General features: G+C 44.7%; 2 protein-coding genes across 2 annotated transcripts; one reads left to right on the plus strand and one right to left on the minus strand.

The window, feature by feature from the left end:
- Positions 1–1,389: 1,389 nt before the first annotated feature.
- ATP5PB (ATP synthase peripheral stalk-membrane subunit b) lies at positions 1,390–4,601 on the minus strand. Its single transcript, XM_075521767.1, has 7 exons — positions 4,474–4,601; positions 4,328–4,370; positions 3,766–3,911; positions 3,081–3,244; positions 2,548–2,673; positions 2,146–2,325; positions 1,390–1,547 (listed from the first exon to the last, which is right to left on the minus strand). Exons 1-7 carry the CDS (start codon positions 4,499–4,501, stop codon positions 1,476–1,478), a joined length of 759 nt encoding a protein of 252 aa, XP_075377882.1. The 5' UTR covers positions 4,502–4,601; the 3' UTR covers positions 1,390–1,475.
- On the plus strand, positions 4,574–9,156 carry WDR77 (WD repeat domain 77). The gene is made up of 10 exons (XM_075521766.1): positions 4,574–4,859; positions 4,995–5,180; positions 5,292–5,433; positions 5,506–5,555; positions 6,217–6,287; positions 6,671–6,725; positions 7,001–7,072; positions 7,176–7,284; positions 7,762–7,830; positions 8,043–9,156. Exons 1-10 carry the CDS (start codon positions 4,574–4,576, stop codon positions 8,200–8,202), a joined length of 1,200 nt encoding a protein of 399 aa, XP_075377881.1. The 3' UTR covers positions 8,203–9,156.
- The last annotated feature ends 5,622 nt before the right edge of the window (positions 9,157–14,778 follow it).

Here is a 14,778-nt window from a genome sequence, read left to right on the forward strand (position 1 = left end):
TGATAACAACATGAAAGTAAACATCCTGTTCTCTATTGCTGTCATCTTTTTCTACTGCATGCCCATTGTTGCCCACATTCCAGAAGAGCCAAACGGTTAAGACCCCCCAGTTTCCTACCCCAAGTCTAAAAGCGCGCTGTGTTCGCAGTAACAGAAGTAATACAGCTCCATCTTACCTCGCACCACAGAACTGCTGCCCACCTGCTGGTAGACAACTCCTGAAGCGTTAGCACAGCAGTTCAACTGCTTGCTTTGTTAAAAGAACCTTTGTCCAACTAGTTAGAGCCCAAGTGTCATTGAGATGTGGGGTTACACAAATGTGGAAGTTGAGCAACTTCACTTTTTTATGAAAAAAAACCCAACGGAACTATGAAAAACACCTGCATTCTCAGGAACTGTTGATCTAAAAAAAAGTAAGTCTGCTTCAGCTTAAGTTACCTTAAGTAAGGTTCTTACCTCTTACTTTTTTTTGCCGAACTGTTGTATTGAAAAGTGTAGAAAACTGTGCTATTTTACTAACTCCACTAAAAATAAGCACTTCCCTACTGCAGTGCCAATCCATAGAAGAGAGGCATGTAAGCACACCCTACTCTGCTTACTTATGTACTAAATAAATTACTTCCCAACACAGAAAGGATGAGATTACACATAGGTAAGTGCTTTGCTCAGCTGGGACATTTGAGATGCAACAAAATCCTTCAGGGAAAGAGCTTCCTATAAAAAGAAAATTAAATGGCTTATACTGTGTATTGTCATAATACACATAAAACTATTTTCCTTGTTACATAAAAAAATAATAGAAAAATGCTTGCTTTTTTCTATGAAAATCCAGAAAAGCCCCACCTTCTAGAATAAACTTATCCAGTTCACTGCTTTAAACTTAATGCTGGCGAGTTCAGTTGAAGCCAAGTTCTCCAGCAGCTCTTAATACATTTCCTGCCAGCTACATCGTCTTTTCCACAGAGCAGAAAGACCCTTTTGTCACTATTTGAAGCTTTGCTATGAAAGTGTTTTTTTCAGTTCATTTTTAAAACGAGGACGTTCATTCAGGGTACCTCTGTATTGGACTAGGTGAATGGGAGCCACTGGCCCTCATTTTGATTTTAGAACATGTTTATAATTACAGTAGGTATCTATAGGTCATTATCACACAGAATTCTAAAACAAAAACTGATCACTGTACTAGCACCAGAATTTTTCACTATGAAGTTCTCTACCTTATCTCTGGAAGTGTTTGTGACCAAAGAAGGAACCAAACAGAATTGTACATGCTGTGGTCGCAAATAATCCCCCACTATAAACTAACTGCTGTGGTTTATGTGACCGATGTAGCTACTTCAAACACAGAAAGGAAATTACTATTGCTACTGCTACTGAAAGACAGCAGAATGGTTGGTTTGTTGGTTTAATGATACTTTAGAATCATACAGTTTCCAACAGTAAGTAATGAGACATGTCAGTGGAATCAGACGCGGTTACACTGCTGCCTGTGCACTCTTCGATAACGCCTTCAGGTCCAAAATGCACTTGGCAATACTATCCTTCTGCTGCAAAAGAAAGGAAAACAGCTTTCAGAAGACAGACTTTATGAGAGACATTTAAACAAGCAAGATATGCATTCTAATGCATTTTAGATACTCCTTTTTAGACCCATAAAATAAGTTACAGATTAAAAGGGATATCATTATAGCTCGTGAAGTCAGATCCAAGTCCAAACAGTGACCTGCATTAAAATATCTACATGCAGTGCTAGGAACATGTTTTCTTTTTTTGTTCTCAGCTTCATTCCTTAAAAGGACGGACATGTAGAGCCCATCTGCAGATCTTAAGCTGCCATGGTCTTACACAGAGAATTTCACAAGTGAGTTCCCCCACGTGTTAGCTATACATCTTATTGCAAGCTTAGCTCTATGCTGCAACAAACACCACACATGATTCTAGCTTAAACTTAAATCACCAGCAACACAAGCGTCTGGTACCTAATAACTGGGCTTGTTAGCTCTTACTCAGCAGCAGGAATGCATTGCAGCCATGTTTGGAAGCCACCCAAAGATGACCCAACATCTTCTGGCTTAAGCCAGAATCCCTGGACAGGAAATATTTGTCTAGACTAAAATGTAAAGCAGATTAAAAAAAAGCAACTACCTGTTGAGGCGTGATGCTCTGAACAACGTTTTTTTCCACCCACTGAATCATGTGATCTTGTTCTTTCTGACGCTTTAAATTCTGCATAGCCACTTGATAGTCCAGCCTTTTCTTTACTTCATTGTACACTGTCAGTAACCTTTCTCGATAATTAGTTTCCAGCAACATTGCGATATTATTCTAGACACAGAAGATGAAATCAAAGGGTTAATATTTGGCAAGAATACAAAACAGCAGCAGAACACATTCTATAGCAAAAGTCATTGGATCAGGTGGTGGAACTGGCCCTGTCTGCAACACACAGAGGGTAAGTGGTTTGTTACTTGTAAGCAATTTAAAAGACACCCAGATTACGTAGCGGAGACGGCAGTGGAAGCGAACAGTGGAGCTGGAACTGCGTACCCGCTTAGCATCAAAGAGGTAACTGCGGCCTTCAACCCGCCATTGCTCCTTCTTCTCCTGTTCAATGGCAGTCTCAAGATCTTTAATAGCCTCATTTTTCACAGCTAAAGCTTTAGCAACTTTCTCCTGAAAGAAGAAAGAAAAAATATGCTTCATAATGAAAGTAAGATGCAAGGAAAACAAGCAATCTGTAATTAACTTATGAAATTCTGCATTAAGATTTGAGATATGTCTGCATAAACTGGACTGTGCCAGGGTTGAGGTTAAAGGATAGCAAGACAGAAGAATTAGGGCTCACAATCAATCGCACTTTAAAAATATCATTCATGCTGGTATGAGATGTTTTATTTTTGAAGACTGATGTAACAATATCAACATAAGATCTAAAACATACCTTATTTAAGCAACATTCTGAAGATGTTAGACTCAAATTTTTATGACAGCCTAGACACAGTATTCTTTTAAATATTTAAGCAGATAACTTACAATAGTTATTAACTACTACAAAGTTAGAGTATGGTTTCTTTTGTTACCTCATTAAGTTTGTCAGCAAAAGCTGCTACATTAGACCCGTATTTTTTAATGCCATAAATGATGACTGATAATATGCAGGCAGCTGCAACTGTCTCGTGGTTAATTACATAGATTTCCTTAGAGAGAAAGTAAAGCAGGAGTCCGGTTCCCAACATGTAAGGCCCTAAAGAAAAAATAAAGCAGCATTATTTGTACAAAGCATAAAGAGGCTCACTAAAGTCAAACAACTAAGCAGCACCTAGTTTAAGGCTTACAAGAAGATCAGGAAGTGTTCTTTTTTACCGTGACAAAAGATAGAAACCAATACCACCCAGGGGAAGGGTGCCATGAGGGCGCTCACCAGAAGTGGAAGCAATTTGCACCTTGCATGGGACCTGCTGCTTCTGCTTATTCAGAAACAGGCTAAAATCTCTGTTTAAAGGTTTTGAAGGTCAGCAGGCAAATAAATCTTCCTGCAAGATCAAGTTCACGACATTCTTCTAGACTTTATTTAAAGCACAGGTGCCTAGCTTTAGAGCCAGGAAGCGCCGCACTGGCTCATTCTTCACAACCTCCTTCTGCATATGGAAAAAACAATTTTTCCTAATATTTTACCTTTTCAGCAGCCAGAAGTGGCAGACAGAACTAAATAAGCATAACTAAACATGCTTTTTTTTTTAAAAAAAAAAAAAAGTATATATTAACCTGTAACTCCTGTTTTAGGGTAGAGAAACTGGAAAAACTCCTCAGGGATCAAACCATAACGTACTTCTCCTCCTTTCTCAGGCAGAGGTGGCAAAGGAGCCAAACGCTGCTGAGTTGTATGCAACGGTCTTGTCGTGTGCAATACACTACAAATAATGAGAAAGTTTCCATCAAGCCTCTTAAGAAACCCCACCCTACCCTTAGATGAGACCCAAACACGTTCCCAATTAAATAGGTAGGCATTCACTAGACACGCCTCCTTTGAGGAGTGGGTGGGACTAGGTAACCTCCAGAGGTTCCTCCCGACCATAACTATTTTATAAGCCCACAACATTAATTAGAAAGATACAGACAACACCCCAGAATAACGTTATTTTAAAACAAGGACTGGCAGGCTTCTGAGGCGCTCCCAAGCCTCTCCAGGCAGCCTGTCACCAGGAGGGGACGGCAGCCGGCCGGGCCGCCCAGCACACCGGAGGCGCCGCTAGGCCTCAGCCGGCGGTCAAAGCCCTCAGCGCTGCCTGCCGAGGCCCCTGGGCCGCCCGCCCCCCGCGCTACTCACCCCACGGTGACGGGAGGCGGCAGGCTCCTCAGCGCGGCCGGGGCTGAGGGGAGAAGAGGGGCAGAGAGCGCGTCAGGACAGAGCTCAGCCAGGACAACCCGCCCGCCGCCCCCACCCCAAGGAAACGGCGCTCCCCCCCGTCTCACCGGCGCGGAGGACGAGGCGGGAGAGCATGGCGGGCGGGACCGGGCAGGCAGCGGCACGACCCCCTTCGTCCCGGTGACCGCCGGCCGCCTCCGCACCAAGATGGCGGCAGAACAGCTCTCGCGAGACGCGCGCGCGGCGCGGCGGGGCGGGGCGGGTGCTCTCGCGAGAGGCGGCGGCGGCGCGCGCGGCGCGGGAGCACGTGGGGGTGCCGCCGGCCCCGCTCCCGCCGCCGCCATGGAGGAGCCGCCGCCCGAGCAGCCCCCGCCCGAGCAGCCCCCGCCGCCCCCGGCGGGCGGGGAGGCCGCGGCCGGCCCCGAGTGGAACATCCCGCCCAACGCGCCCGCCTGCATGGAGCGGCACCTGGAGGGCGCGCACTACCGCGCAGGTAGCGGGGCCGCGGGCGGGCCGCCGGCCCGGGGGAGGGGAGGGGAGCGGGGTGGGGGGGCCGGGCCGGGCTGCCCGGCCCCTCGGGGAGCGGCGGCGGGCGCTCACCGGGCCTCTCCCCTCGCCTCTGCCGCAGACGGGGCCCTGCTGCTGGGCGCCTCGGGGCTGAGCGGGCGGTGCTGGGCCGGCTCCCTCTGGGTCTTCGCCGACCCCCGCCGCGCCCCCAGCGAGGGCTTCTGCACCGCCGGCGTCCAGACCGAGGCGGGCGTCGTCGACCTGCGCTGGGTGGCTGACAGGGGCATCCTGGTGGCCTCCGACTCCGGTAAGCAACGGGGATCCCCCCGGGGCCCCCTCCCCCCCCGCTGAGGTGGGTGCCCCCCTCCCTGCCCCCCCGCTGAGGTGGGTGCCCCCCCCCCCCCCCGCTTCCCCCCAGGTGCTGTGGAGCTGTGGGAGCTGGACGAGAACGAAACCCTCATCGTCAACAAGTTCTGTAAATACGAGCACGATGACATCGTGATGACGGTGGCCGTCCTGGCCAGCAGCACCCAGGCCGTCAGTGGCAGCAGGGACTTCTGGTGAGTGTCCCCGGCCCGGCTGCCGCGTGCCGGGGCCGGGGCCGGGTACTGACTGCTCGCTCTTGTCCGCAGCGTGAAGGTCTGGGACCTGCCCCAGCAGACGGTGCTGCACTCCTACAGAGGTGAGTGCCACCCCGGCTCTTCCCGGCCCCTCGCCGGTTGCTGGAGGCTGAGCTCAGTCCTGCAGCATCGCTGCTTGTCTCCCATCTGCCAAACCACACTTGGGGCCGTGACCTAATGTTTGCCAGTCTGTGGAGTTTCCAGCACAGCCTTATTTCTTTGTTCTTCATTTCTCCCGCAAAATGAATGCTATAAGGCTTAGTTTGCCTTGCATCTCTAAGGGTATTTTAGAGTATTTTTCTGTACTGAAATCTTGCTTCCACTTGCATACAATCGTGTGATCTCTTAACCCGTATTTGTTTTGAACAACAGCTCACTGGAGATGCTGATCTCTGGAGATGCGGTACTGTGATCTCTAGGCACAGCAGAGGCCGTCCTCTGTTTGATCCTCTCCCCCCTGGCCCCTTTGTAACTGACCTCTTGTCTGGAGAGGCTTCCCCAACCTTATGCGTGTCGCAGGGACTTGACTGCAGTGGCTCTGGTTGGATTTAGCAGCTCATCAGTTTGGTAGGAAGCAGTTGGCTATTGCTGAGTAGAAGTTAACCCTGTATCTGGGCGTAAACCAGTCTTTATTATACTGCTGTGCCTTCAGAGGTCATTGGGACTATGCGGGAAAGTTGGGTACAATCTTTGAGGCTCTTTATTCTTTTGTGCTTTTGGTAGCTCACTCCGGTTCAGTGACATGCGTGGCTTCCTGTCCTGGTAAGGACACTGTGTTCCTGTCCTGTGCTGAGGTAAAGCTCACTCTCTGTCTAAATCTACCAGATAAAAGCGGTATTTTAGTTATTTACAGTCAAATGCACTTACTGAGAAACCACCTATTGTGTTACAAGCTGCATACCTGTGTTATTTCAATGTTCCAGTCTGTTAAGTTGCCAATCACCTTACCAAGCTGATTTCTACAGGTTTGTATTAAAATGTGGGAGTTCCCCGCTCTGTCCTGGGGATGACTGAAGGAGCTAACTTGCAGTTAATGGCAGCATCATTTTAACACAAAGGAAGAGGTGGTGTGGGTTTGAATGTGGGTCAGTAGCAGTTCTGCAGTGAATGTGAGCTTATGCCTACCTCCTGCCACAAAGAAACTGTAAAAACCTTCTCATTCACTTTGGATTTATAGGACAGCAGAACTTTACTCTGGGACACCAGATGCCCCAAACCAGCTACTCGAATTGGTATGTTTCTGTATGTAGTCACTGCTTGTGTATGACTTTTTGTTGGAAGAAATAAATTACTTTATGCCTGACTTTGCTATGTCTAACTTTAAATCTAGCGATCTGACCGTTTGGGCAGAAAAGTCTATTAAAACCTAAGGAAGTCTAACGCTATCACAGAAGTACAATGAGCTTTTAAATATTTGTCTTGGTGCAGTAGCAGTGCTAACTGAGATAGTGTAGGAATATCTTTGTACTGACTCTTTTCATACTCATTGCAATTTATTTACTCGCAGTTTGCAGTGCCTGTAATCACCTCCCTACCTCAGTCATGTGGCATCCACAGAAAAGTGACATCTTTGCTTTGGGTAAGAAGAGACCTTATTATTTGACTTTCACCAGACAAATCAAGGTCTTTCTTTTCACATGACAATTTTGCTAATAACCTCATTCTCCCTTACTCTCTTAAAGGTGATGAAAATGGAACAGTTGCACTAGTAGACACAAAGAATCCTGATTCTGCCCTCAGCTCCACTGTGCATGCCCGAAGTATCACGGGGTTTGCATTTTCTACGCATAGGTATAGTCTTGATATACTGGCATAGAATGTGTGACTACATACACTTGAAAACCTTATGTTTTTAGAGTAAAACCTATGAGAAGTACTAGTTTTGGTCTTTTTATCAAGAAGATTGATAGTGGAGAATAGAGTAAACCAAACAACGTCTCACTTTTGACAAGAAGCGTGTGAATGTACATGAGAACACTTTTGCAGTATTCAGAATTATCGACCCACTCACTGTGCGGATTTTTCTAATTACAGTCACCTCTGCTTGAAGAAGGATCCCTTGCTTTCCGACGCTAATAGAATATTCTCACTTAGTGAGATGGCAATCTGCCAAATGATGATGATGAAAAAATTTTTGTAAGATTTGGTGTCTGTTAATTCACTGTACCTGGGTCAGGCTCACTAAGGAATGTGCTTTTCACAACGTTATCCCTAAGAAGCTTTCTTGTATTTGATTGTTCTAACCATGGTCTCATCTCTGTCCTCCAGTTCACCCTTACTGGCTTCAATCAGTGAAGACTGTTCAGTAGCTGTTCTTGATTCAGACCTCTCAGAGGTGTAAGTACTAGACAGAATGTATTCACTACTGTAGCTGTTTGTCTTGTTGACTTCTCATTAAGCTAATTATTTATCCATATGCTGAGTGGAAGATGAAAATGCTCCTTAAATAGGGGAGCATCATCCTAACAAACTAGCAGTTAGGAATTGCACAAGCTCATAAACTCTTAGTGACAATGCTTTATGGCTAATGGGGTGTTCATGTTTTCCAGGTTCAGAAACCGTTCTCATCGAGACTTTGTAAAAGGCTTATCGTGGTCTCCTTCAGACAATGCCTTGCTCACTACAGTTGGATGGGATCATCAGGTTTTACATCACACTGTCCCCATACCAACTGGTGAAGCTTCTGGAGTCAACTGTGTAAAGGAATAGTTTTATAAACTCATGGTCCAAATCCCTTCCTGGCATTACTTTGATTCTGCTGAAGTCAAAGGTGTGCGTGAACTGGAGTGGGTATGGTCTGTTGTCTGCCTTGAAGCTTGTGACTAAGAAGGTTCCTGTAGTAATTTTGAATTAGACGTAAGTTAGTTACAAACCAAGCTTTACCCTCTCCTCAGGAGTTGGGTTCACCTGTGATAAGACTTCAGTATTTTACCCAGAAAAAAATTGACTTCAGGCACAGAGGAGACTTGGAGAGACAAGGAATTAGGTATAATTAAAAAAAAAATGAGAGACTGAGTTCCTCCCTCAGTTCTCCAAACCATCCATGGAATTAGTAGAAACATTTTTGGGGAGGTTAAAAACAACACTTCTTGTTGGGTGCAAGAGCCTCACCCTTGAGCAAAGTTCTTTGCTATGTAAATAAATTCTTCCAACTGAATGGGAAGACATTTAAAGACTAGAAGGGTTCCACTGGTGTCCTGAATGCAGCATGTGGTTTAGAGGGTTGGTCTTCACTATCCGCTAGTGTGGATCCTGTGGTGAGCACTGTTTATGCACTTCTGCTCCCTTGATGGGTATCGGAATACCAGTGCTTGGTGTGAGGAATCTTGTATGCTGTATGGTAAGGATCCCAGCTGTAGCCCTGTAATTAAACACCTTCGTGGTAGTGCATGACACATGCCAAAATGCCGGGACCTGTGATGCTCAACATTGGCTTGCAGCTGAGGCCAGCTCAAAGGGGCTGTTACTGTAGCATGCTGAAAGCCAAGAGAAGGTAGCAGTTGCAGTGCTGTTTGACACCATGTTTCATCTCCTCTGTGCTGAAGACAACTTATTCAAAGATAAGACCTGTGAACAAAAGTTTATGTAAGGGAAAAACTGGACTAAGGACTTCAGTTGTCATTTGCTTGCTCCTATAAACAGACTGCTTAGTGATAAATGAGACTTCTTATGCACTTGTGATGAGTGACTTTTTGTGCCGGAGACTGAGGGGACCAAGCATTCCCATAATCCCCAAAACAGACTCCACATAATCCTTAGAGGTTTTTTTTGTAATATACCACATACTTTTCAAACTAAACTGTTTCCCTGGTACATATTTAACTGAAAAAAAAAAAATTGCTCTGCATGCATTGCCACTGCTCTAGATGTGGCTTGGTCTGACCTAATATTTCTTGGACAGAATAAAGCAGGTCCTGACTAATGAAACAAAAAATACTATTGAAATGAATGCTACTCCTGTTTCTTTAGCATGATAGCAGCACTAAAATCTACACCACTTTCAGTGGTCTTATCCCTGCATAAACATAGGTTTTCCAAATTATGCAGAGCCCACAATTAATTTTTAGGCAGACTAAGCTTTCCCAGGCTCTGTACTTTTCTCACCTGCCTTTTAAACCTTGTTTGCTGCTTTTTTAATTCCTATGTCATACAGGTGTTTACAGAGCAAACTTCCTGATCTAGAGCAGCGTATGACAAGGAAAAGGTAAATGATTATTAAAAACTGACAAGTTTCCTCAAAAGTACCCCTCAAACAAACAACCAAAAAAGTTACCTGTTACGGACCTCTGATGGCGTACTAAAAACGGAAACAGGTCTTGTGCTGTTTGTGAAAAAGTTGTCTTGGAAAAAGTGGAAGACGGTTTTTAAATAAATCATAGTTTTCATTTGTAACTGGGTATAAGTTTCACTGGCCCGCTTCTGTAGTATTGAAGAGTCAGCTGAGATCATTCACGCAGTTAGTTAAAGTGAAGTTGTGATTTCAGGCCCTGAAATTAAAACCATTCCTAAATAAACATGTAATGTATTACTGTTTAATGCTAGGGTACTATGATTCTTCAGCACTAATGCAAGGCAGGCTCTAGTCCTGCTTGTTTTCAGGAAGCTTTTCTTTCCAAAACTTGAAGTAGCATTTCTATTGTGCATAGCTAAAACAAAAAGTTTCAAATGTCAAGTATTAAAACTACATTAAGTTCCTCGCATTGCCACCCTGTGACCAAAACATAACAGTCCATGGCAAAAAGCATAATGGTGGAAGGTGAAGCCTAGATGGAGAACAGGTCATTAGTGATGTATTAATCCTGTTCTTTTACAATTGCTAGAAGACTTCTAGTGTGGTAGCACGCATACACACCCACAAAAATGCTTCAGCATCAGTGTGGCTGCAGGTTTACGTTCTGCCACAGGAGGGCAGCAGCTGCCAGCTTGACAAGTGGCAAGGCAGCATCCCCCAAACCGTTTGCACATTTCTTCAAGGAGTATTTTCTTTTAGCCACTTACACTTGGTTTTTTCACCATCATAAGATAAGCACAGAAGAGCAACAGTTTATCTAGGAGTCACTGGTGTTGTGTTAGCTTGGCTCCTAGCTGATTGTACCATTGCTAGCAAGGCTATAAGAAACAGTCACACCAACACGCAGGCAGCGTGGCAGAAACACTGGCAATGCCACATCGACGCTTGCTGACTTCATAGCTATCTGCAAAGGAATTGGAGAATTCTCTGGGTTTTGTGGTATGCTCACACTGTCTGGACTACTACACATGCCATTCAGGTTTGGGGACACTTCTATAAATACATTGTGGCTAGAGTAAAAGCTTCAAGCTACACGTTGCACACTTCCCTCCCGAAGAACCTGGTCCCGTAGCCAGAGCTGGATTAAAGAAATGAGAATGCGAACAAGTATAATTTTGAGGAGTGCAGAGAATAAGCCACTATGAAGAGAAGCCTGCCTTTTATGTTGCTGCTCACATTGCTCACGCAGCATTTTCAATTTTAAGTACAACATTCTAGTTAGGACTTGCAAATAAGTATGCAAGTTTCATTACTAACGAAAAGCTCAAAACCGAGAACTATTTATAGAAGCAGCACAGGCTGAACTGCACAAGCTCCTCTGCCAGCCTGCCTAACCAGCTGTAGAGTGACAGGGCAGTTCAGGCTAGCTGCCTGTTCCTTCCTTGGTCAGGCTTCTAAAAAACACTTAAATTGCCACAGGGTTTATATCAACAACTGGTGAGTAGAAATTGGACCAAGCTGTAGGTAAGCTGAAGTTCAGGCTGTTGCTGAGGCCAGTTTGGGCTACGCTTTCCTGTCCTTTTAATCTTCCATGCAAAGATCTCAATCTTACAGCAGACCACTTGGGCAGTACTAAATAAAGTCAGACCACACATGTAATAAAACAATACATCCAGACATATTTAATGTAAGAAGGTTGGTGTTCAATGGCACTCATAAATAAGAGACTTTGGCACTTTACAAGTAAAGCTATCAGTTATACTACCTTAGCAGGCACTTTTGAGGAAGAGGCAGCTGCAGGGGATAATTTCAGTTGTAGCAAGCCTTGAATGACCAAACGGCATCAGAGGGTTGAAGTGAGAGTAAGTCCATTGTCAGGCTTCAAGCTTGCTTTCAGCACTAAGACTGGGCGATAAGGTCGGTTGCTTTGCTCCGTTACCACCCCTCAGTTTGCCCCTCTGCTATTGCTAAATTTATATCATGAAACAGAGCTGGGGAGAAGGAGCAGAAATAGGAATGGGAGTAGAGTTTATCTACGTGCTGTCCTGACAGAGTTACCTGACCAAGGAAGAGGGAGCTCTTCCCCATCCCTGCCGCCGGGAGGGCCTCGCTCTTCATTACGGATTTATTTTAATTTTCTCCATAAGTGCTTTGGCTGCCAACAGCTCTGACAGTGGGTTCTTTGTGACACAAACCATTCCCAATGGCCCCGGCATACATGTCTAGTTGTTACTGAAATACTAGAATTTTGCTTAATGCATTCAAAAGAAGCAGGGATAGCCCAAAGTGTTTAAAGAATAGAATAGTTCCACTGCCTAAAACATTCATGCTAACCAGTTTTACAACTGTCAGCAGAGTCCCACCTGATTTAGTTACAGCTTAGTCCACTATGCATTCCCAGAATGGGTGTTCTTTGAATGAATAATGGCTAGTTCATAAAATTGACTTACATTATCATGCTTCTAATATTTAATATAAACAAATACATGTCTGCTAGAAACAAGACACTCCACACTATATAACACCGTATTACAACTAGGTATGAATTGCGTGCCTGGGTGAAATAGTAAATGTGAAATTCAAAGCAAGTGCCACTACTGGAGTTTCACATTTTGCTCTTAAAAAAAAAACAAACAACAAAAAGAAACTTCTGTTGGGGATATGCTCAAATTTAGGAGAATTCTTGAGGGGAAAATTGCACACACCCCATTTCTAGGCAAAGTCAATCTTGAAGGCCGAAGTCTAACAAGTCTTTAAATTTAAAACTGCTTTTAAGAATTAATTTGCAGTTATAACTTATTATTTTGAAAAAAAAAAAAAAGTATCAGGAAGAAAAAACAATTAGGTTGCAATATTAGCAGAGAGGCTTCTTAGTATGGGATGAAGTTTCACCAGTTTAACTTGAAACACCACAAAACCATGACCCTGAAGCCACTCAAACAGGAGCATGGCTTTACTTCCATAGATAAATAAGAATGAATCCCCATGATGCTCCTCGCATGGAGAAGCTTCCATGGTTTGGTTTTTGGGTTTTGTTGTTGTTTTTGGGGGGTTTTTTGGTTTTTTTGTCTATTCTACATGACACTGGCACACTTAAATACCCAGATAGTTACTCCATATTCACTTTTCTCCATAAACATTTTTTTAAAAACCAACACCCAGATATTTAAAATGTGTTATTTCAATACTGGCTGGGGTGAGCATGTCTGGAAATCTTCCAAGTCACTGCGACTTACTGGCATAAAAATGCCATTTGAATTAGCTGTTAGACCGATTATGGTATCTGTGCTTTCATTTTATTCACAGCAAAAGGAAAGTTCAGAACACTTTGAAGCTTCTGCAATATTTGAAACAGCTGTTAAATTATTAGGTAAAGTTGGAAATAACATAAAACGTAGAACGTCAATGACATGACATTAATATCAAGATAACTCTTTTGAAAATTCCACCGTGAAGGAAAATTTATCACTGAATTTTGAGTTGGATTGTAGAGCAAAATCTGCTTACATGCACATATACACACGTGTGTGCAACACAGGATAAGCTGGAGTGGAACTAATGATGTTGTATAGTATTGAGAACAGAAAGTGCTTTCCATAAAAGTAGACTAATGTCTCAAAGTGCTTTTTGTTTGTCAGTGATTAGAAAATATTCTCTACAAGTTTTTACACTTATCTTACAGTGATTTTCAGCAAGTTTACCTATGAGGAAGATTGTATATTCCTAATTTCAGGAAGCTGGCTATTCAAAACTTTGGTCAGCTATCATGAGACTATATTGCTCGCTCTGTACTATAAAATACCCTCTTTAAGGCTACTCGTATCTCCCACCCAACCGCAGAGCCATTGCTATAGCTCCTTCAGAGAGGCACTGGCACAGGAAGCAGGGACAGGCTTGCACCCACGCCCAGCACCCAGACACGTGCTTACGGAACCGGCAGGAGCCCGGTCCCTTTGGTACGTCACTGCAGACGTTCCACACACCAGGAGCATCGGATACTCTACAATCGCACCGAAATTTAGCTTCTTAGTCCCCCAAATCAGACAAACTAAAGCCAAGTCTCAGTATAACAGTCTATAAGGACTCCGTGGCTTAGCTTTTAGAGGTGGGGTTTACGTGGGTATGAAGCGGCAAGAGACCCCATGAGGAAAGCACCACCAGCACAGCACCTTGGTGAGTCGCTGACACCCACCAGCTGATAAAGGAAAAGGATTGCTCAATGTCTTACGTCTCCAAAGTGCTTTGTAGCCATCTATCCAGGCCTCACAGCCTTCTTCCATGAGGAATAATTACCAACGGAAACATTTACAGTGACCAAAAGGCACAGGAAAGCAAGGGCTCGTGCTCCCGAAGCTGCTGCCCCCCGCAGTTCCTCCCCGGAGAAGGGGGCTCACAGCTTCGCGGCAGAGCTGCCCCGGCTCGGCAGGACAGGCACTGAAAGCCAGGAGCTGGTTTTAAGGCATCAGCATAATTGATTTACCCAAGGCTGTTGAAGGAGGTGGGGACAGAAGAGGTTAGGATCTAGACATCCTAAACTCTATTTCTATCCCGTTGGCCTCCCATTCTTATTTTTGTTCCCCTACATTCAGCTATACGCTGCCTTGCTTCCATTATGCACATCTCACAGTTGGTTTCTCCCTACTCCCAACTATGTTGGATTTAAACCAATTAAAAAAAAAACAAACAAAGCAATCTCTCCAGTGGTGATACTCTTCAAAGAGAACTAAGGATGCTTTTTGGCTTTCTTAGAAGACCTATCAAGCTGCAAGTTTGAAAATAATACAGGGGGGAAATAGGAGAAGGAAAACCGAGTTTGCTCATGAAACAAGACAGCAGCCCGTCCTCTTGTCGTAACTACTCTCCGTGACAGTCTTTTGAGAAGAGTCCAAGTCCCAGGCTCGCTCCCTGCCACCTTCGCCAGTGGTTTCAAGCAGTGTGTTTGCTGGCTGGGTTGGGACCATCCCCGGTGCCCCTGGAGAAGGAGATGACCAACCCAGGTGCTTCTCACCCCTTCCCAGCCGGACGAAGGCGGCGGAGCAGCCCTACGGACAAGC

Source organism: Mycteria americana, chromosome 20 (assembly GCF_035582795.1).
Source record: "Mycteria americana isolate JAX WOST 10 ecotype Jacksonville Zoo and Gardens chromosome 20, USCA_MyAme_1.0, whole genome shotgun sequence".
NCBI lineage: Eukaryota > Metazoa > Chordata > Aves > Ciconiiformes > Ciconiidae > Mycteria > Mycteria americana.